The sequence below is a fragment of the Drosophila yakuba genome, chromosome 3R (assembly GCF_016746365.2).
Source record: "Drosophila yakuba strain Tai18E2 chromosome 3R, Prin_Dyak_Tai18E2_2.1, whole genome shotgun sequence".
Taxonomy (NCBI): Eukaryota; Metazoa; Arthropoda; class Insecta; order Diptera; family Drosophilidae; genus Drosophila; species Drosophila yakuba.
Window position 1 is genome coordinate 23,207,686 of NC_052530.2, and position 22,680 is coordinate 23,230,365.

Consider the following 22,680-nt stretch of genomic DNA (forward strand, 5'->3'; position numbering starts at 1 on the left):
TGCTCCTGGATCTGCCTGCGATTGCCTTGCCATTCTGGCATATTCGACGAGGGGTGGCCCTATGTGTGGTGTTTAGCTGGCCTGGGTGAGTGACTGGCGCAAGGTTACTCCGAATCACCGATCCTCTGGATCTGGATCTCGCTTCTGGATTCTGGCTTCTGGTTTCCTGCGCCCAACTCTTTGGCAGCTTTTTCCATGTTTCCCTGTGGGATTGCAGCCTTTTGCTTGGCTGCATTCGCGGGTAACGGCAATTTGTACTTGCCACGGGTTTTGCTCTCTGCTTTTGGGTTGCTTTCTGTAGCAGGGTATCATTTCAATTACTATTCTGGTCTCTGCTGCACAATAAGCGGTCGCAGGGAATCAGGATCTGGGGTTATCAGTTTAAAGCCGAACACGGAATACCCTTTCACGGTATACCCCTTAAGCCATGTTTGGATAAATGTTTTATTGCAGAGAATATTAATAGAAAAAAGTTTCAAGTTGGCAACTTTAAACTTCACACATAACCAAAAACTTTAGATCTTTGCTAAGCACATTTACTGAAAGCTAATGCTTGCTTTTTATCTTAAGTTTTCTAAGTACCCCTTAAGTGAGGGTATCTACCCATAAACAAGAAACATAATCAAGCTAAATTTTCTTCATCATTCTTATTTTTTTTGTTTTCCCTTTTTTCTTGACGTCTTTTGTAGTTATGGTTTTTTCATTGAAAATCCCTGGGGTTGATGCATTTTTTGTGATACTCGGCTGGGCTGCACTATTGCGCCTTATTACAAAACACTTGAAATTTTCAACATGAATTTACCCTTTTTCCCTATAATTTATAACATAATTTTGACTGTTTTTTGTTCAGTTTTTTTCCAAGACATATCAATGGCAAGCCCAGGGCGGTGCTTTCTTTTACATGACAAGGGGAAGGGATTCGGCACACAAAAAAAGACACGGGAAAGCATTTTCAATTTGGGAAAATGTTTTGTTCAAAATGGGATAAAAATTAGCTTAACAAAATGCTTTATTTGGCAGGCAGGAGCGTGTTCAGGCGAGAGAAGTCTCAAAAAAAAAAGTACAATAAGTGGCATTTTTTTCAAAATTTTTCCTGTAATAAATGTAAATAGAAGTGCCAGAGGCTGAAAGAGCTTATGACACTCAATTTAATACAGTTTTTCACGATTTTTTCTTGGCAATAAATATTAATTAAGGTTTATTGCGTAGCAGCGAAATTTGCCATCTGCCATTGGAATTTCTAATTATCCCTTTTGCAGACAATCCAGGATCAAACCCTCCCAAACGCCTCAAATTCAAATTGCGAAAATGCCAATTTCAAGAAACGCAATAAATTATTTCGCAAAAGAATAAGATGGCAAAAAAACGTAAAAATCCCTTGGCAATAGCAATTGCATATTGAAAACGGATCGATTCGAATTGCGATCGATGGGAATGTGAATGAATATGGGAATGGGAATCGGCACCCTTGAGCCTTGAGAGACCCACTAGCCACCCTGTTTGCCTAATCTTGGGCAAGGGCTGAGAACCCAAAAGGATCCTCGCCGAGTCCTTGCAAATTGCAAAATTCGAGACGCACCCAAATCGCAATCCCTTTCCCAAAAAGGAGAAGTTCCAGTTGGAGTGAGGCCGTGGCAGCACGATATTAACCGTAATGTATGTTCAATAAATATTTGGTAATTAAATAAATAGCAGCTGTGCAGCTTTGATCAGTCCAAGGGTCGCTTTTCCCGGCGGAGGGTTGAGCAGTGCCACAATTTCACTTTCCTGGGACTCCTTGGTTCGCGGTGGGAAAGTTGTTTGAGGCGTAACTGGGTCAGTTCAGTTGCTGGGGTTACTGGATAGAGAGATAGTGTTCCATGGGTGGTTGCTGAGGATTTTTGGTAACTCGAATTACAATACACTAGCTCATTTGCTTGGCTTATCTAGGGAAGTTGAGCCTTCGATTGCTCCATTAGGGGGATCAAACGATTCTCCTGTTTCAGAAGGCTCTGGATCGTAAATATATGTTATCCTATCAACAGACATTTAATAAGACAGCTGACTGGAAAAATTAATCCAGCACGGCATTTTGAATCATATAGTTGGTGTTTTTTGGAAAGGCAAAGTGATACATATAGCCCTTGATTAAATATTTCTTTGAGTCTATACTGTACATGAAATTACAAATTGCGTGAAATTCGAAGAGAACTTTCTTGTATCCGTTAGAAGAAAATGCAGCAAGCTTCGTGTTTTCCGATTCCTCCCCTTTTGACATTTCCCAACTCTCATGTCTCCCGTGACTTTTCCCAATTTTCGCACAATTGCCCTACAATCGATGCTTTCTCCGCAAATCAATTGCGAAAAAAACACAAACAAAACCCCATGACACATTGCGCCGTCGATGGGAGGAAACCTTGCTCCGAAAACCAAAAAACCCTGCTCCTCTCACCTTGCCAAACCTCGAGCTACCTTGCCTCACCTTGCCGCCACTTCCTCCTGGTATTTCCGATTTCCGATTCCCGATCGCCGAACAATGACAAAAGGGTAAGAAACCGGCAAGGGTTGTGATTTGGGGTACAAGGATATGTGCCACAGACCAAGGACCAGAAAACCCATGAACCAAGAACCCAAAAAACCAAAGACGTTTGCTACAAATTTTTTAGCAGGGAAAGGGGCAGACGCAAAAACCAGACAGACTGCGAGGGAACTTAATTGCATTTTTTAAGCGCGCGCGCGCTCTGCGATTTTTGCGAATTTTTCAGCTGGCTCCGGGGCTTAAGGACTTCCCGAGGACTTCCCCGTTCCAAGGATCGATGCAGTCGGCGATCAAGGATCGATTCGAATGGTTGATCGCTCGGTTAGAGACGCTCGAATGCACATCCACATCCACATTTGCAACCATCCACATGGCTGGCGAGAGGGCTTTGTCATGTTAATGTTGCGAAATGTGATTTTGATTGGGATCAATAAACCCTAATGAGCCTATTGGAAAAGCCCATTTGCATTCTGCACTGGCTGGCAGGCTGGAATTTTCCGTTTCGTTGGCGCTGAAAAGCGCGTGTGCCAGCTTTAGTTTTGGATTTTCCCAACTTTTCCCCGGGGGATCCGCCATTCACATTCAAATTTCGGCAAATCATGCCGTGCTCGAATTGGCCGCAAGGCGTTTTAAGTTGCTTTCTTTTCGGGTAGCAAGATAATTGGTTTGAAGTCTTACACATTTCCTAGCCATATATTTGCATAGGGGAGTTTTTCCTTAGCTTTGATTAGGCAAATGAGGGGTTTCTTTGTTTGAGCCAAGGTGTTGAGAAGTTGGCGGGTGGCCTTTCTTTTGGCTAAGTGAATGCCAATGCACTTTGGCAAGGGCAAGCTGGAAACTTTTGTAAGAACCTGCTAATGAAGCAGCCTGCCAATTTTTCAACTGACTTGACACTTTCTCTTAATTGGGAACTCCTTTGCAGCGGAGCGACCACTTCCTGCAGGACAACAAAAGGGAGACCCCCAGCTTGCCAAATGCGGAAAGGAAAGGAAGCCCCCGCGATGGAACAATGCCAAAATAATTAGCTCCTATTGATGGTGGCCGGAATCAAACTACAACTCCCTGGGCGTGACACGTCACAATATGTGCACACACGCCCCTCCAGTGGATTTCGGGTCCCCGCCGCCTGCTGGCAAATAAATCTCCAAAAGAAAGTCGACCAAGTTGGTGGAAGGAGCAGGGGGAAGGAGCGAATGTCTTGGCACGGGACAAGCGGCCGGGGATTCCTCTAGATTATCCAAGTGACAGCCAGCCGGCAGATCGAGCATTGTTGCAGCTTCATCATTTTCATTTCATTTTCCTCACATTTTGCAGCCACAGCCACAGCCCAGCTGCAGCTGCAGTGGCAAGGACCTCGAGCGATTGAGGATCTCGATTCCTTCCGTCGGGTGGGGGAAAATGTTTCACCTATTTATGTCCTGGCATCTGAGAGTGTGCATGTGTGTGTGTGTGTGCTGTGTTTTCTTGTGTTTATATCAAGCGCATTATTTTTGCATATATTTTCACACACTCCGTTTGCCATGCACTTTTGATTGGGTTTTTTGTGCGGCTGAGATTTTTGCATTTTGCGCGCATTTCTACACCAAAAAAAATCGTAAGAACAAAAAGCACCACCGGCTGCGTTTGCCGTTTGCCACTGATCCTTCAAGTCCTGCTGCTGCTCCTGCGGCTGCTCCTGCTCCTGCTCCTGGAAAAAGCAAAATCGGGAGGCGGAGAAGCCCGTCGTCACCCCATGGGCAAAACTTTTCATTATGCCATTTCTACTTCTCCCTAGTTTTGTGTGTGCCTTACTGCCGCCCTTCGTTGCCTACACTGAGCGAAAAGTGTGCCTTAAAAAGTGTTCTGTCTGTGATTTATAAGAAACAAGTGACCAAATACAGTGGCTTCAAACGTTCTTGAGGCGTAATCCTAAAAACTATAGTATATACAAGTATTCATTGGAGTACCAAATGGTTGGGTTATGGATAAAAAATCCCATAAATCATCATGCTTATCCCATTAAATAGTATTAGTCATAATTATTACGATCTCAGATTCATTTCTTGCAGTGCATCTTGCCGCTTTCGTGCTTCCTTCCTTACTTACTTACTTTGCTTCCTCGCTTCGCTCGGCTGGCTGAGCTCGCTTCCTTGCGTGTGCATTTGCCACATAGCTCGCGCCAAGAAACGCATATGCCACCTCGATCGCCCATGGGTAATCCTGCTCCTTGCACTCACACAACGCCACTGGCAAGGACACACACGCACACGCTCACGAGCACCGAAAGAGCCATGCAATCGCATTTGAAATGAAGCAAAAATTTAATGAATCGTGGCAAGGGGCCAAAAGCAAAACCAACACCGAAAGCAACAACGACTCGGCAACAGCCACGGAGTCTCGGGGAAAACTCTCCAAGTCTGAGCCACAAGGAGCAGCTGCTCGAAGGCAGTTCCTAAGTTCCTCAGTTCATCAGTTCCTCGGCAGGGCGGAGGGTTCAACTTGATCCGAGGATTCGACTCGATTCGTACTCGTACTAGCAGCAAAGCACCACCAAAGTACCAGTACCAGAAAAAAGTACCACTTCCAGAAACAACCAGCCACAGCAGCACCACCATTACCACCCGATCGATGGACTACCAGAGTGCTGCAGTCCCAGTAATATTGATGAGGTGTGCCCAAAGGTGTTACATTTGGTATTCATGGCAGTCCACGTCCTTTCTTAGAGCGCTATTCCTATCCAACATGAATCCTAAACTTACATGAATAGTTCGTTTTTGTACCTATGTTTATGGCATCAATATACTTTCTTTAAAATCAGAATAAGTTTACATCCTGCTTTCTTATAAATACTCCTCCATTCATAAAGAGAACTCACTTTCTCTGCCCTCCAAATTTGGAGCAGCAGTTCCAGAAAAAGTAATGGGCGAGGGAGGATCTGATCTAAATAATCGAGGGGAAGAAGACAGTTGCCGACATTTATGCGCCGAGTCTGCTACATAAATAAATGAAACTGGCGGCGTGACAATGACCCCAAGTGTAATTAATATGCTGCTGAAAATGCAGCGGTTCCGTTAGAGCGGAGAATTCGGCGGGGTTGGGGGGAGGGTGTATCGGAAAAGTTGGGGTGGAAATGAAATGAAATTATTCCGAGCACCGCATATGTGGGGCACTTATCTTGCAAATGTCTTAGGTTAGGGACAGCAATGCAAACAGTTCGTTGAACTTCCTTAGAGCGTGCCACAAACACCCCGTATCTGTAGCGATATAAAAAACAGACACAAACTTCCCAGAAATCCATTACACTCTATAAGCAATAGGGCATTAGACAAACTACGCCGATCTATATTTAGATTGATATATCACACGCAGCACAAAGAAGTGGCTTATAAGCCAACATACCAATATTCCGACTATTTTGGTGGGGATCTCGTAAATATTTGAACAACATATCATTGCTTAAGGTAGATAAGCATTAAAGTCTGTTTTGAATTGGTTCTGTATGGTAAGTTCCTATATACATGATGATATTTAGTAAATATTTGCCATATAAATCAAGTTTAGCTTCTCAAAGTCGTATGAAGTTGTTCAGGCAATTTGGGATTAATGGAAAAAGTTATCTAAGAACCTCATGTGGAAGCTATATATAACTATAGCTCAAGCAATGTAACAGTTTTGGGGCTTATCTGTTTATTGAAACTTACTTTATGGTTATTATCTTTAACGGAAAATCCAACTGCAAGCTGGCATATTTGCATAGGATATACTATGATATTCACCTTGTGTCCATTAAGAGTTTATGAAAATGGATCGCAACTGGGGAGCAGGTCAATAATTCCAAATTAAGCTCAATTATGCTAAACAAGAGTTCAATTGGCGGGGAAACAAACCCCTGTGGATACACATTTCTCTTCAGTGTATACTAGACCCCAACCCCTGTGAATATACGAGTATATCAATTTTCATATCCAGCGATACTAGCTCCCCAATCGAACTCATTAGCCAGCAATACGCCATCCAATTGATGGTAAGAACCGAAGAGCATTGGTAACCCATTAAGGCATTTGCTGTGGGGATACTTTCGTCGATACTTGGAGGAGACCCCTTTTAGCTAGGGATCACTTACCGAATTTGTCGCCCTGCGATAAGGTCGCTGGCACCTAGAAAACATCGGTCTGCACATTAAAACCGCACAAAATATGGGACAGATGTTTGCTGGCGAATGGTTCTTGGCTTGCGCCAAGGAAAACACAAATTGAAGGTGTCAGACTGACTCTGACGCGAAGGAGTGGGATCGAAGGAGTCCAAGCAGCCGAAGGAGTCGTGAGGGTGAGTCGAGGGCAGAAGGAGCGAAGGAGCGGCAAAGCCGGCTGCCAGGACCTTATTATTCGCTGCATTTACTCCTCGATCCGCTTGGCTCGGCCGTGTTACACTTATTTGGCCGCCTCCTTCAAGACGAAAACCCCGCGCACTTTGGCACGAGCTACGATCAGCTGTGGACTTCAGGGGGATGAAGCGCAGCGTTCTTCCAGGTGGCGGCGTCTAGCCAAGGACCTACTGCACTGAGCCAAAAAATGTGCACTTCTCATTCATAGAAAAACTGTCAATTGGTCAAATTTATATCAGATAGTTATCGGATCTAGACAAACTTTAACTACTAAAGCCTGATTACAATAAAACTAAATTTGGAAAATAAATATTTGAAAGTATTTACTATATACATTTGTGCTGAAAACTTTAGATAAGGCATCGTTGAAATGTTACCACGCTCTTTTGTTATTCCGGATTCCTGTTTAACTTGCCAAGTATTTTTCTCACTGCATCTATACCCACCCCTGCGACGTCTTGACGACTGTCTTGAGCATTGGAAATTGTGCAAAATCGATTACAATGATTGCATTTTGGAGACGGAAGAAGAAACCGGCGATCGGGGATGGAAGCTGCTGCCCGGCAGCAGAATCGGGGAATGCGGCACACAATGGGCCAATGTGCGCCGGAAGAATAATGGCATAAACATTGGGTCCTTTTGTCCCATGGACGGTGGCGGGAGGGGGGAACTGAGACGTGCAAGATGTGCGCCAGGAGCCCGGTGTTGCACTGATTTTCCTTGGCCGGCCATTGTGCGATGCATTGTTGATTTCTTGATTCCATTGCAGGCACGAAAAGATTTTTGCACACACAGCCGCTGCTTGGTGACATTGCGCAATGATTACCGATTACCGTTGTGCGCAGCTAATGTCCTGCCCGTAATTTATATGATTTTTCCATTTCCGAAGGCAGCAGGCTGTGCCGCAGAGTGTTTCCTTGCCTCGTGCCGATTACTTTCGGATAGATGGCCCGGTGTGAGCGACAATGTCCTTCCATTTCTGTCCATTTCTGTGGTCAGTCGCTTGCCGTTCTATTGCACAAATTTGACTATTGTCCTGCACAGCGAATCTCGAAGAGTGTGGATGCCCATGCCCAGCTGCGATTTCGAGATTGTTTGGACGGGGACACAGAGCTTTTGCAGCTGTCGATACTCAATTGCGGGGTGCCGATCAATTCAAGAGGCAATAAGTAGGTCCACATCATATTTCTTCCTAATAAGCTGACGAATTGGGAATGTCAGGGAATTATTATCATATTTCTGTGGCCAGCTTTGACTGTACCGAGCAATGCGATTTGCTTAGAAGGGCATGTGATTACAAAGCTTTTGCAGCTGCCTCTAATGTCGCTGATGTACCGCCCTGATTTATGTCACCCATGTAATCAACGCACTGATTAAGCTGCACACGGTCGTTGACTTTGCAAGGACTCGAGTGCAGCTGCCGCCCGTAGGGGCAGCATCACCAGCGGTGGAGTGTAGTAGCGAAACGAAATCAGAGCCAGGACTACAGGACGACAGGACTACACCACTACAGAACTACGGGACTATCATCAACCGCCGCCAGCATGATACTGCACCTGCCTGTTTACAACTTACAACGGGAACGTGCCATATCCTGGGGGTTGGCAACCACCCCAAAAAAGCAGCAGCACCACCACCAATTAACACTGAACGAAAAATCGCAGCAAAAGCTGGCAAATCAGAGTGGAAATTTGATACGATCTCAGGTTTTGTGTAGTAAAATCACAAATTCATTTGACTACTAGTTCACACAACAAGTTTTTGAGAAAATTCAAGATGTATTAAGGCCAAATGTTTATCACACTTTACTCCTAACTTTGAAGTAGATTTTTCTGGTAGTGTAGCACCCGGCACCGGCGATGCCACCCTCTTGCGCAGTCTCAGCCGTTGGGATTCACACGCGCATTATCCTGGCGCTGGTCCTGCGCACTGTACCAGGATAACGACGCCGCCACCACCAGCAGTATCACCATCACCATCACCACCACCACCACCACCACCACCCGTAGCACCAGCAGCAGGATTGCCATTAGCATTAGCATTGCCACCACCACCATGCAGGATCAATTAAAGGACTCGAGCCGTGCGGAAATGGCGTTCACTTGTTTTGATTTTCCAGCCCGGGGGTGAGCGCTTCCCATTTCGCGTACAGAAACTTCCTCCCAACGCACGTGCGCAGTGTCCTGATTTTGTAGCTGAATCCGAGTTTGAACCGAGCTGATCCAAATCCAGGATCCTGCTGCGCCTGCGCCACACTTTCGCGCATTTGGGCTGACAAAAGGATCTGCTGGCGCATACACACCCTCTACACATTATGAGTTTGATATCCTGATGCCGGCCTTCTAACAATGCCACTTTAATGCAAATACAATCGCACATCCTTTCGAGCCTCGCTCACAAAAGGGACCTTATTGAGCGCGGTGCATATTAACAATAATGTATTTTGTCGAGAATAAATACATTTCATGCGGGACGAAAATAGTAGTGGTAGGGTTTTCCATCGGAAAATGCAGCGTAGTACGTGCCCGCCGATTTCCATGGCAATTGGCGATGAAAATTGTATCCGGCCCACGTGCCAAATTGAAAGGATTTCCCGAAAATGCAGATCACTATGCTCGTGTTTGTTTATTTTAGTGGGCGTGAGGTGAGACGTGCATATTTCGTATTTAAATTAAGGAAGGAAGGAAGCATTGGCAATTATATTTTAAATAATAGTAACATTAAACGTAACGAGACTATACAAAATCTTAGGAAAGATTAAACAAATAATCACCTAAAGTGTAATAATTAGGATATATCATACATATTCAAACCTTACATCATTATGCATCATTATAAAATAAAGATATACGATTTCTTAGTGAAGTATATTCAAATCCTAAGCAAGGCACCAAAGACCCCATAAATCTCCGCTTTCGAATTTGATACTCCCAGAATACAGCCAGAGAACTATGCACACATGACTCTGTGCAGATTATAGATACATTTATGTGAATACATTCTTTATATCGGAACCCCAAAGACACGCCAAAAGGCGAATGAGTGGCAATCCCAGACAAACGAATGCCAATGCCAGTGCCATGCAAACGAAGTTATTTTTGTAGAAATTCAAACCTGCAGTGAGTGAATTATGAGCCAGGGCTGTCAAGGCTATATGGACTTGGAATGGCTATAAGGTCTTGGACATGGGCTGATGCTCGGCAAGCGACACACACACGCTGGGAACTCGGCTCGCATCGGATCTGGGAACGGGGTATAGGTATGTGCATGGAGATGGGCATAATACCAGGCGATACATAGGTGTGATCGCGGGAGGAAGAAGGGAACACCTTACGCCGAATGCACGGAACAGGTTGCAGCTACAAGCCCAGAGATCCGATCCAATCCGATCCGAACAATAGGTAGACAAACCTCACGTACCCGAAATCAGCGGTGTTGTTGTGGCTGTCTTCTCGTTTCTAACATTTTTGAAATCTGCGCAATCTGCTTTGGTATGCACGGTTCGGGGGACCTGTCAATAAGGTTTCCCATCCAGGATGCCAAATTAGCTGATTTATAGCCAAACTATGGTTATGATCTTAGCTCATGTCTCTACCAAAGAATCTTTTCTGTATATTTGATATATATTTAGCTTATAGCTTTACAAGATAACATAGACATTATATTGATAGTGATTTTCTCTCTTGATGATAAACTCAAGGTTGCTTTACATTTGCTGTTTATACAAGGTTTTTAAATTCTCTAGCTATTTTCCCAATTAAGATGGCTAGTTTTTGAAATCACCGGCGCGCAGCACTGAGCGCATCTTCAGGTGGCTCAGGTTGCTGCTGATGATGATGATGTTTGAGTTGATCATGGGCAATGACTAGGAAATATTGCCTTTCCTAAGAAGGATTTGTGTCAGCAAACGTGACTCGAAATACCAAGTTCCGAGTGTGTGTATGCGTATTTGATTGCTGATCCCTTTGTGCGTGCCCATTGTTTGAATAGTTAATTATGGGCTGGATCGGCGGACACTCCTTTTAGGAGACCGTAAACCCTCTAAATAAAACAAAAAAAAAAAAGAGAAAACCTTTTCCCGCTCTCAGTGGCAGCTCAGATTGTTTTGCCGCCACAAGCATTTTTAACCATAATTTGGGAATTATTTTTAAAATTTTTTCGAATTTTCATCTACGCACTAAGTGGGCGGGGGGCGGCCGTGGGCGTGGCTGCATTGACAACTGCTGACAATGACTTCATTTGTGTGCCAAACGGCAGGCGCTGACAAGTATCAGAAAAAAAAAAAGAAAGAAAGAAAGATGACGAGACCAACTCCCAAAAACTCAGGCTTGCAGATTAATATTGCACACATATGGTGAAGCTGGTTGGGATCTGTTGATGGATCGATGGAATGTACTTGTCGAAGAATTCATAAACGTCATGTGCCCATTGTCTGGGCCACAATGTGCAGAATGTGTGCAATTACAGATATTCCGGCAAAAGATTGCAGTCCAGCCATCCATGCGATGAGCATGTGATTGCACTTGTAACGCCTTCAAAATCTGGATGGTACATCTTGGGGTTTCGTTGGCGGTCTACCTCTGAGAGATGATTCCTCACTCATCGGATAATCCTGAGGTTCAGAAAAGGTTTTCCACTATCAGTTATTGATCACTCAATTTCCTCATAAGAAAGTTCTAAGTATTCCCCAATAGATATATTAGTTTTCAACTGTTAGGTATCTATATTTATAATAAGAGATCTTCATTGTGTTACCTTATAGGCTTAAGGAGATATTGATGGAAATGTACTCGAATTTCATTCAATTATTTAATGGGTTTATAATCTACTCATACTCAGGTTATTCAAGGATAAATACCTTGAATTTAGAAGCCTTATAACTATTCTAAATGTTCTTAAATATGACGTGCCTTGAAATAAACGACATTTGGCTATTGCACACACACCTTTCCCATGCACTCTTAAAAAATCGGGCAAAATTCACAGACTCAAAGTGGAGAATCCCTATTGATCTCCTTTCCTTCCCAGAAGATCAACTTTCTTACACAACCCGCTCGAGGCAGCCTGCACCACCTCACACCACCCAAATCGACCCAAAAACCACTGGAAACTGCATAGGGACAGGAGGCAATTGCAAATTGACATGGACCATTTGCCGATGTCCTCGGGATCTACAAGTTTTCCGGAACTCATCCCACGGCTGGGGGGTAAAATGCACCCATGTCACATAAATAAAATTTGTATATGCGATTAAATTTGAAATTCGAATCGTAATGCATCTCAAGGTGAGCGAGGGGAAAGGTGCTGTCAGTCAGAGAAATGGGAAACTGAGCACCTCAGACAGTCCGTCGATCTTGAAAACCCTCCCTCCACCGGGAAATTCGGGGTGGAGAGCTGCCTGATAGACAAAATCTTGTCATAACTTTGATGTTGTTAGTAAAACAATGCAATGCAATGTCCTTCGTCCTTGCTGGCAAGACTTGCTTTCCTGCTTTCCTACTTTTTGCCTTCTTGCCCCTTCCAAGGCGAACTGGCTGTCCTGATCCCAGGATATCCCATCCCATCCTATCCTCCTATCCTGTCTGGGAATGAAAATGGTGCGAAATGGGTGCAGCTGCCTGGGGAAAGACCGCTTTTCGATTATGCAACAACCACGAGCAGATCGATGTCGCCTAATGTGCTGTGTAATTCGGCCAGACATTGAAAAATCACTGGACCAGGACATGCTTAAGATGATTTTTTTGACGGATTTCCCCGCGCGACATGGGGAATTTGTCAAAAGCCCGACTATTTCCGAGAATCACAAGAACTGCGCATTAGGCAACATGGAGATGAAGATGAAGATCAAGATCAGCTTTCTCGAGTGGATCGGTTCGGCCAGAGATGCCCGAACTTCTCCAACTCTGCCTTCCCCTCGTCATCTTATCCCATATTCATTGTTCCAGATCTGGACAGGCCAAGGAAAAAACAACAAATCGGCGATGGCGAAAAGGGGTTGGGCCAAATGTGTTGAGTCTACCAGTTTGTAAGGCGATAAGATCGACTCACATCAATCCCGGATATATAATGCTATCCCTAAGAACGTTAATCAATTAATTACATGCTGTGCATACGCGTAGGGATCGGGGTAAAAAGGATTCGCCACCAGCGAAGGGTTGCCTCCATCCTTTGCCTTGATTAATTTCCGACATTTCCCAAGGCTATCTGAAAATTGGCTGGTCCGGAAAATTAGCCGACCAGTGGTCAGCTCGTGGGTCAGTCGCGTGGCTGATATTAATATACAAATAAACTATTGACCATCATCAAAGGGGTGAGCAATAGATCACACGCACGGGTTTTCTTACATAGCAGGATTCAGCAATCAGGAATGACCAGGGGGTCTGTTCTTTGTGTTATATCTCAATTCAATACAAGATCCAATACAGAAACGATTTGCAGTATATGCAAATATATTGACCTTCATCTCAGAAACCCAGATATCAGTTATCATAAATCGGAGCTAAAAACAACTGGAATATTGCATCATTGCCCCCTTGAGACAATCATAATTTACACAAAACTCTTATCTGGCCGCTTGGCGACAAGGTTGATGTGGATGCTATTTTAAGAACCCCTATATCTGGGCCGCACAGCCAAGGATTTGCGCGCCAAAAAGTCGAACCACTTGAGAAGTCATCCGAGGCTCGTAAAAAACTGAGAAAAAGGAAAGATCCCAAATTGCCTGCTGTGTGGGAACCAAATTGCTCCGATTGCATGTGACAAGAACAACAGTGTTTTTGCACTGGCCGAAGGACAATTGACGGACGGCAAGGAGATCGAAACTGTTTCATTGTGTGCCACTTGTTTTAGTTGTGTGTTGCCTGTTGTTGCACACATTGTGACCCAAATTGCTATTTGGCGAAAACAAAACCGAGCGGAGTTTGCAAGAAAGAAACGGCCGAATGTGCCGAGTCCCGAATAAATGAGCAACCACTTGACCAGGACAAAGGATCGGCCGCAGCTACTATTCAAATTATAGAGAAAATTGCCAGTAAAACACAAACTAATTGTGTTTGCCAATATCGAGCTAGCCGAAAGTCGGGAGGGGGTGCTGTGGGAAACGTAGTCCATCCAAAATAGATCACATTGGAGTTATGGAACGAGGCCTGGGAAACTTAAGTGGCACTCAGCGTGTGCTCTTTGATGGGGTCTCATCGCAATCGCATCCACCGCTTTCCATTGCTGCCTGGCAGCAATGTGGCAGGCAGATGAGCCCTATGCCGCTTCGGATTCCAATCTAATCTTCATATTCGCATCACCCTGAGCTGGCCTGGAAACCCCGATATGTGCGACAGGCATATCAAAATCGAATTGAAATGCGCGCAACTCATAAAAATATTCAAATAAACATAAGAGCTAGGAAGGTTCTGCAGATCGAAACTGGAATACTCTAAAAATTTCACACATATTTAGTATTTTTATCAAACTTTGCCTATGGAATGTTATTGTCCTAATCGTATTATTCAAGCTTTGGGTTTTCCTGTACGAAAGCACTTCATATCACCTATTTTAATAATAATATGAAAAATCGCATGGAGAGTTATGATACCCCCTGTAAAGAGCATAGAAATACATGTGGCATATCAAAGCGTGTCAAGAACTTTGTTCGCTTATTAGGGGACCTCGAACAGCGACTTTATGTTGGTGGTCTACATAGCGAACACCGCCATTCCCTTGTCGCCGCTGTTGCCGCACAATACTAACTTTTGTTGTACCGCCCAGCCGTTAAAAATGTGTAGTGCGAGAGACGGAGGAGGAAAATAACGTTGATTAGTACTTCCTGAGGCTGCTGTATAGTACATACGATATCATTTAACAATGCTATACAAAGCATTTGCATAGACTTCTGTCATACAAACAGGAAACTTTAAGTATCGGAACTTGGAACTCGGGCCAAGCTTATCAGAGAATCCACTGGATGATCATATCAGGCAAATCCCCAACGTCCTAGGGAAATGACTTCATATCTGCAACATTTGACCAAGATACATAGGCTGATGTACAATAGCTATGCTTTGCCATCGAATATAATTCGGTTTATGTAAAAATCTTAATAAATCTTAAACCCTCTTTCAAGGCTGTTGGTTCTTAAAAATAACTTTAAGGCAATAATCCAACAATCAGGGGCATGGTCTCCGAGTTGATTACGAAAACTTCCTCAACCGCAAATCACATGATGACACAACACCCACCCATGTAGATCCCATTCGGAGCAGATCCCATTCAGCACTAATGGACAGTTGATTTCCTCTTCTTTAGCTTTCTTTCACATTTAAACTCTGAACCCGGCAATTGATTGTCCGGGAGAGAGCTTCATTTCGCGGACAACGGACAATGGGGCGGCATGTATAGTATATGGGTGTGCGTTCTCTAACATCGAAATGAATTGCTTATTTTGACATTTATTAAAGCTTTAAATAAAATTTATGCAGAGAATCAATTAGTGGGGCCAGCCATAAAGGCAAGTGAGATGAAAAATGAAAGAAGAACGACACGCAACGGCGGAAAGTCAAGTAACGAAATGTATCTCGAAGATACAATATTTCTCACAATCGGTTTGTAGACGAGAAAAACGAACAGAACGCGACTTAAAAAACACATATAACAAAAAGGCAAGAAGACAAAATCACGGCCAAAGGAGAAGGCAGCGAAAGATAAACAGAATGCGGATCGATCGGACTCCTCTGCGGCCCCTCTCTTTCGCACTAAAACGAGTCCTGCGCACAAATACACATACTAGTACGAAAAAGGTTTTGGCGCAAAAACAAAAAATCCAAAGTAAGCAAGGCTATTCCCTGCGCTTCACCTACTTCTTCGGCAGCGGCAGCGCTGCACTTCTTCTCCTCTCTCTCTCGTTCTCGTCGAGAAATCTCAGCGCCGCGCCTCCTGCCTCCTTCGTCCTTGCTTCTGCCCCCACCCCCTCGCTGCTCACTCGTTCCTCGCTCTCTCTTCCTCAGCTCGTGTTCTGGAATTTGCGCGCGCACGTTGTGAACACTCCTTCTTATCCTTCCCCACCCCCTCCTGCATTGCCATTCTCCTTCCCCATCCCTGTCCATCGCACACACGCACACAGCAGGACTAATTCGGCCTCCCTGCTGTTCATATCCTTCGCTCCTGGGCCCCGATCAGCTGATCGAACATATGAGAGAGGGAACCGCTATCCCTGTCTAACTGTTTCTTCGTTTCTTCGTCCTGCGTTCTAATCAGTATCTGTGTGCGCACCTCTCCTCCGCTCCTCTTTCCTTTCCACCTTATGTACATACTACGGTATTTCCCCTGTCCCTGTCCACACCATTGCCCCTGCGATTTGACAGAGGAGGGGGAAGAGTAGGGGAAATCTAACACATCAGAACACGTATTATCATGTATTGGGTTCAATTTCAATAGCAAACGAATTAGCTTCCGGGATATCTGCATAACTGCATTCAAGAAATGTTAATGAAAATTAAAAGAAGTGAGAAGAAAGACAATGATATAAAGTCATGAGATAAACCGAGTGTGTAGAATTGATAATAAATTTAATAATTTCAATATTGCAGCATCTTATGCACTTACCAGATTTAACTATGCAGGTTTATCTGAAAATTTATCTGAAATAAGTAAATTGCATTTAAATATGTAGGTTTGAAAGGGATGTTGCGCTTTTTGTATCTCTCACCTAGACATCCATTTGCTGGCTCCTCTTTGCGCCTCCTTCTAATTGCATTGCATTGTCTACCACACACGCACACACACGCGAAAACTGGGACCGCCCAGCCTTTAACCCATGCCTGCCCACCGCACCACCCTTAACCCTTTTGGCGGTGATTTGCGAAAAGCGCGCGCGCGCAAAAGTATCTCAAACGCTTTTTTTCGCACACTTCGCAGGCTTTTTAATGCACAGACGACCGAGAAAACAACTAAAAAAAAACAAAAAATTAAATAAGAACCGATGCTCAAAGCTCACTTCTTGGAATTTCGATTTACAATTTAGCTCTTCACTTTTTGCTGGTCCTGTGATTTTTTTTCTTCGTCTTGCCGTTTTGCTGTTTTTGAGGTCCCCCGCTATTGTTGTGCCCCATTCACATTGTTGCTGCAATTTCTTTCTCCGCAGCCTATTCTCATTCTTTATCAAATTTACCCACTCACACACATACGCACGCACACACACGTGTGTGAGTGTGCTTTTGCATACGCTTTTGATTCCTCCGCTTTGCCCTTTTTCTGCTTTCCGATTTTCTGGAGCCCGGCGATATCACGGTGGTATTATCTGGAATCCATAATTGCCAAGCTATAATTGGAAAGAATAAAAACTGGATAAGCATTTGGTTAAAATACATATGCAACAAACTTTTCTATAATCAGAAATTATGATGATTTGCTTAGTCGGACTGAAAATTACCACACAGCACATGGTTTTTGGGTAGTATCGAGATTCGAAACCTTTTTTTATAGTAGTTTTCACTGATTAAATTATGATCTTTACAGTGGTATGCCACTTACCACTGATTAATGTATTTTGTCCCACGGTGCGCGCGGATCGCTATGAATGAGATTGGTTCTGAGCTTTTTCCTTCCTTTTCCCCTATGCGCTTTTTTAACTTGTTCAAAACCACTTTATGATTTCTGCGTCCTTCTTGTCGTTTTGTGCTGGTTGTTTTCCATAAAGATGATCCTCTCGGCTCTTCCTGCAGCAACAACAAAAGCTGGCCAAAGGAATTCAGCGGAATGAAACCGTAGCTCATTTGGTGGCTTCGGCGGTGCTTGCTCCACAAATCATTTACGTTTGCTCGGCTCCCAAGCGGTGTGAATGATATGGCCCCGTTACACTGGGCTGTCCTTCATTTGTTTGCCGCGAACCTTACAAAAACACACTCGAAGTGCACAGCACAGCCCATGGGTGTTCGCATCCCCCCCGAAAGCCCCTTGGTCCCACCGGAATGACTCCCGCAGGGCCACGGCGCATATGTAACTCGATTTTTGCTTTAACTTTGCCGCGATTGCACACAAACGAGAGGATACAGTGGAGCTTCGGTGGGGGAAACTACTCTGATCTTCACATAATCGATTATTGGTCGTATCACATGACTGATACTGTGAATTAACACGTGTTTGCTGGTATTAAAGTATTTCGCCTATCTTAAGATCAAGTGATTGTTGGAATACTCATAATTGGTTTGCAGTTCACTTGGTTGAGTGCCCCCTGTGCATGGATCTCTGCGGCTGGAAGCTTTGCTCATTTAACGACATTGGCGTCTACGTCTGCAGAACACAAAGGAGCCACGCCCCCTCCACGACCGCCCATCCCGCCGGTGCGGCGATCATATGACTGCGGCCACTACCTGCTGATATGTAGTTTTCGAGGTGATGGCTACAGGGGGCTACGAGGGGGGCTACAGGAATGCGTGGATCTCACATTATTACCTGCAAACGACACAATCGATGCCGCCTTGAAATTCTGCTTAAAGATTCGCGCAGTTCTTCAGCTTCCTCTTCGCTTCTTGGGGCTCCGCACCATTTGCACATGTGTTCGGCCGCCGGGTCGGCTCCACTTCGGCTCCAATTGTGGTGACTTCGGCTCCACTTCGGCGGTACGCGTCGCGGTATAAAAGCTCGCGCGCCAAAATCAGTGGCCTCCATAGAGCGGGTGACCACCAAGGCGCCAGAGCCAGATTCTCCTCGTTTCTCGGTACATTGGTTTTCGGTGCGGGTCTTGGGCGTAGGGGAAGTGCAGGGGAAAGGATTCTACCTGTTGCAGAGATTCTGGCGCTCCACATGAGCACAGATTCCGACAACCGACGACTGCATATGATCCTGATTCTCCCATTTTCCCCGTTTTCCCAGTTTTTCTTTTCGCATCGCAGTTTCTTATGCACATGGCTGTGGCCCCGTTATGTGTGTTGGTGTCGCCCGTCGACCGTCTCCCTCCCTCTTCTATTACCACTTCTTGGGAATGGAATCAAAGAAGCAAAGGATAGAAAAAGGAAGGCAAAGGAAAGGAGCCAAGAACTAAGAACTAAGAAAAAAGGCGCCCTTACCAAATGCGCCATCTCGCTCCTGCGCCCATCAGCTGTGCGCCGCTCTCGCGCTCTCGCTCTCGCGATCCTCGGCCGGGGTGCAGTTATAAAAACCAGCTGCTCGGAGAGAGCCAGCACATTCGTTCTCAGTTCGTCGTCGAGTCAACAGCTCTTCTTGTTCAGCCTTTCGGTTCCTCGTTCGGTGACTTGAAATTGTGCGGTTCAAATTATTGACAAAAAGTAGAGCCTCGCACAACCAAACTCCGAAAAACGAAATAAACCAACCACAAAAAAAATCATGCTCAAACGGACACATTAACAAACACAAAAACAAATTAAATTAACTAAAATGCAATATTAGCCAAAAAACAAAAGGACTACCATCCAAAATTCTCAACAAACTGTAAATGAGTGCAGAGTGACCAGGAATAAATTGTGTTTTAGCAATTTCTTCGGCTTCAAAACTCGCCAGCAAAATCGAAAATCTTCGGCTCTTCAAACGCCACCCAACGCCGCAACACACAACACAAAAAACCAACAAAATGCTGTGGGAAACCATTGTGGAGGAAAACAACTGCAGCATGGATTGCAATATCAGGTAATTATACCGCCCAAGGATTAGCACAACAGCAAAACCCCTTTTTGCATCAGGAATACCAGTTGAAAATACGCGATGAAAAGTGCAAGTTCAAGAGCAACGGCAACAACAGAAAAACAGCAAGCAAAAAAACCAAAAATAAAAAAAAACATAAAAACGATGGGGCCAACAAAAGTAAGAGTACTTTTTATCACGCTCGGCACGTTTGCTTTTTGCCCGATTTTTATTTTGGCGCTCAGCTGTTGTTGTTCTTGCTGCTGCTCGCTTGCCGTTTTTCATTCATTAAACCGGCTTCCGCGAGGCTCCAAAAAAAAAAGCAGCAGCAAAAAATGCTTCTTGTCCGTTCGTCAGTCAGTCAGTCATTTTTTCGAATTTTTTCCTTTTTTTTTTCCCCCCGTGTTCTTTGCGGTTCTTTGTGCTGTTTTCTGTTGTTGTATTATCGCTGCGCTTGCGTGACGTGTGACCCAAAAGTCAAGCTGAAAAGCAGATGCAGCGAAAAGCAAAAGGGAATTCCGTTTGGAGTACCGCAAATGCTTAACTGGAATCAAGAAGAAGAAGCAGTAGGGTTCCTCGCGTTTTTAATGAATTCTTCCATTGGTCTTCTAAAAGTATCTTCTAAAAAGTGTCTAAAATGGTTCATACTATCCCAAAAATTCCAGTTTTTGAAGCTACTTTAAAGTAAATTTCTAGCTCAGCTCCCTCTCACCCATTTACAACAACCCCTCTGTATTTTCTCGGGTATTTTTGTTGTTTTTACACCACCAACGCCACCATCACCACCACCACCAGTTTGTCAGTATTTTTAGCTGGGTTTAATGACCCGCTCTTTCGTGAGTTTAGGGAAGCAAAAGCAGCGCTCTTCCTCTTGCTCGATGCCGAACAGTTGACTAATCCTCCCCCTCTCTCTGTTTGCTCTTGCAGTAATAACACCAGCAGTTCGAGTAACATCAACAAAATGAGTGGATCTCGCCGTGCTCGCCGTTCCCTGGAACTGATGAGCATGGACCAGGAGGAGCTGTCGTTCTACGACGACGACTCTGCGCCCCAGGATCAGCAGCGTTCGGCCAGTCCGGAGCTGATGGGTCTGCTCTCCCCGGAGGGCTCTCCCCAGCGCTTCCAGATCGTCCGCCAGCCGAAGATCCTGCCAGCAGTGGGAGTATCGAGTGATCACACGCCGGCGCGCAGCTTCCGCATCTTCAACAGCCTGTCCTCCACCTGCTCCATGGAGTCCTCCATGGACGATGAGTACATGGAGCTCTTCGAGATGGAGTCGCAAAGCCAACAGACCGCCCTGGGCTTCCCCAGTGGCCTGAACTCCCTGATCAGTGGCCAGATCAAGGAGCAGCCTGCAGCCAAGTCGCCAGCGGGTCTGTCCATGCGCCGCCCTTCGGTCAGAAGGTGCCTCAGCATGACGGAAAGCAACACCACCACTACCACCCCACCACCAAAGACCCCAGAGACTGCCCGGGATTGCTTCAAGCGCCCGGAACCGCCAGCATCGGCCAACTGCTCGCCCATCCAGAGCAAACGCCATCGCTGCGCCGCCATTGAGAAGGAGAACTGCCCCGCACCCAGCCAACTCACCCAGGTCACGACCAGCCACCCCCCTCCACTGAGGAAGTGCATGTCCCTGAACGATGCCGAGATTATGTCCGCCCTGGCCCGCTCCGAGAACCGCAACGAGCCCGAACTGATCGGTGACTTCAGCAAAGCCTACGCCCTGCCCCTGATGGAGGGTCGTCATCGGGATTTGAAGAGCATCTCCAGCGGAACAGTGGCTCGCCTGCTGAACGGCGAGTTCAGCGATAAGGTGGCCAGCTATCGCATCATCGACTGTCGCTATCCCTACGAATTCGAGGGCGGCCACATCGAGGGAGCCAAGAACCTGTACACCACCGAGCAGATCCTCGATGAGTTCCTCACCGTACAACAGACTGAGCTGCAGCAGCAGCAGAACGCCGAAGCGGGACATAAGCGCAACATCATCATCTTCCACTGCGAGTTCTCCTCGGAGCGTGGACCCAAAATGTCCCGCTTCCTGAGGAATTTGGATCGCGAGAGGAATACCAATGCCTATCCGGCGCTGCACTATCCCGAAATCTATCTGCTGCACAACGGCTACAAGGAGTTCTTCGAGTCGCACGTTGAGCTGTGCGAACCCCATGCCTACCGCACCATGCTGGACCCCGCCTACAACGAAGCCTACCGCCACTTCCGCGCCAAGTCCAAGTCCTGGAACGGCGATGGTCTGGGCGGAGCCACCGGGCGACTCAAGAAGTCGCGCTCGCGACTGATGCTGTAGGATGTTGTGATCGTACAGTTCGTTATCTAAATTTGGGTGTTATCGTATTGTATATATATAGACGTATAGGGGTATTTATTTCACACTGCTTTTAAGTTGATTTTTGTTGATTTTCATTTGTTAATCCGTAGACTAAGTTTCTCGCACACGCAGACACACACCCAACACTTTCATTCATGCAAAACAGACAATTTCATTTGGAATTTAACGCTTTTGTTTAGTTATTATTGTTTTTATGGATTCGGCTTTAGTTCAATTATTTAAGCACTCTAGTTCAAATTTTAAAGATAACCATCGAACAAGCAAACGAAAAATGTGCATTATAATCTAAAAACGTGAGGAACCATGTCACTTAAATTTAAGAGGGCGATACCGAAAACAGACCCCTTAATCATTTGTAGATGATAAGAAGAACAAAAAATGGCTAAAAACAAAAAAAACAAATATCACACAAAAACAAACACGTTCATTAAATTCATCCACATAAACTTAATGTTTAAGAACTATCGTTTAAGAGTTGAAAGTTGAAAACTTCTGCTAGGTACAATTTACGCTTATTATTTGTTTATTTTTATGTAATCCGTAACCGAACAACAAGGCCCCGAAACACAAACGCATACAAGAAAACAAATATTTTACCATGTAATGATTATTATTTAAGCAAAGCTTATTTTTGCATCAAAAAAGGCAATATTATTGAACAAAGACCATTAATTTTAAATATACTTAATACACGACGAAAAAGAACTGAAATTACTTGCTTTTTTATCTTTCAATGGCGCCAGATGCGCAATAAGCGCGGGGATTTCTTGGTTTACGCTTTTCCAGGAATTTCCACTTTAAAATTGGCGCCCAAAGCGAGTA

At 44.9% G+C, this 22,680-nt stretch overlaps 3 protein-coding genes across 3 annotated transcripts; 2 read left to right on the plus strand and 1 right to left on the minus strand.

Annotated features, from left to right (window-relative positions):
• Positions 1 to 7,251: 7,251 nt before the first annotated feature.
• On the plus strand, positions 7,252 to 9,354 carry LOC120321886. The gene is made up of 2 exons (XM_039375990.2): positions 7,252 to 8,081; positions 8,457 to 9,354. The coding sequence occupies exons 1-2, from the start codon at positions 7,252 to 7,254 to the stop codon at positions 8,596 to 8,598; spliced, it is 972 nt and encodes a 323-aa protein (XP_039231924.1). The 3' UTR covers positions 8,599 to 9,354.
• Positions 9,355 to 17,442: 8,088 nt separating this feature from the next.
• LOC120321785 lies at positions 17,443 to 18,337 on the minus strand. Its single transcript, XM_039375694.1, is given in 3 exon segments — positions 17,443 to 17,475; positions 17,477 to 17,649; positions 17,652 to 18,337. Coding segments are annotated over 3 exon segments (234 nt in total). The 5' UTR covers positions 17,680 to 18,337.
• A 190-nt stretch (positions 18,338 to 18,527) lies between these two features.
• On the plus strand, positions 18,528 to 22,569 carry LOC6538063 (M-phase inducer phosphatase). The gene is made up of 2 exons (XM_002098562.3): positions 18,528 to 19,514; positions 20,436 to 22,569. Exons 1-2 carry the CDS (start codon positions 19,459 to 19,461, stop codon positions 21,814 to 21,816), a joined length of 1,437 nt encoding a protein of 478 aa, XP_002098598.1. The 5' UTR covers positions 18,528 to 19,458; the 3' UTR covers positions 21,817 to 22,569.
• The last annotated feature ends 111 nt before the right edge of the window (positions 22,570 to 22,680 follow it).

What these genes read in the sequence shown, in the direction of transcription:
- LOC120321886 (XM_039375990.2), top strand. Translation starts at nt 7,252, where the DNA reads ATGTTACCACGCTCTTTTGTTATTCCGGATTCCTGTTTAACTTGCCAA. An exon ending in TCATATTTCTTCCTAATAAG is followed by an intron (nt 8,082 to 8,456) that starts CTGACGAATTGG and finishes TTTACAACTTAC; the next exon opens with AACGGGAACGTGCCATATCC.
- LOC6538063 (XM_002098562.3), top strand. Translation starts at nt 19,459, where the DNA reads ATGCTGTGGGAAACCATTGTGGAGGAAAACAACTGCAGCATGGATTGC. An exon ending in AGCATGGATTGCAATATCAG is followed by an intron (nt 19,515 to 20,435) that starts GTAATTATACCG and finishes TTGCTCTTGCAG; the next exon opens with TAATAACACCAGCAGTTCGA.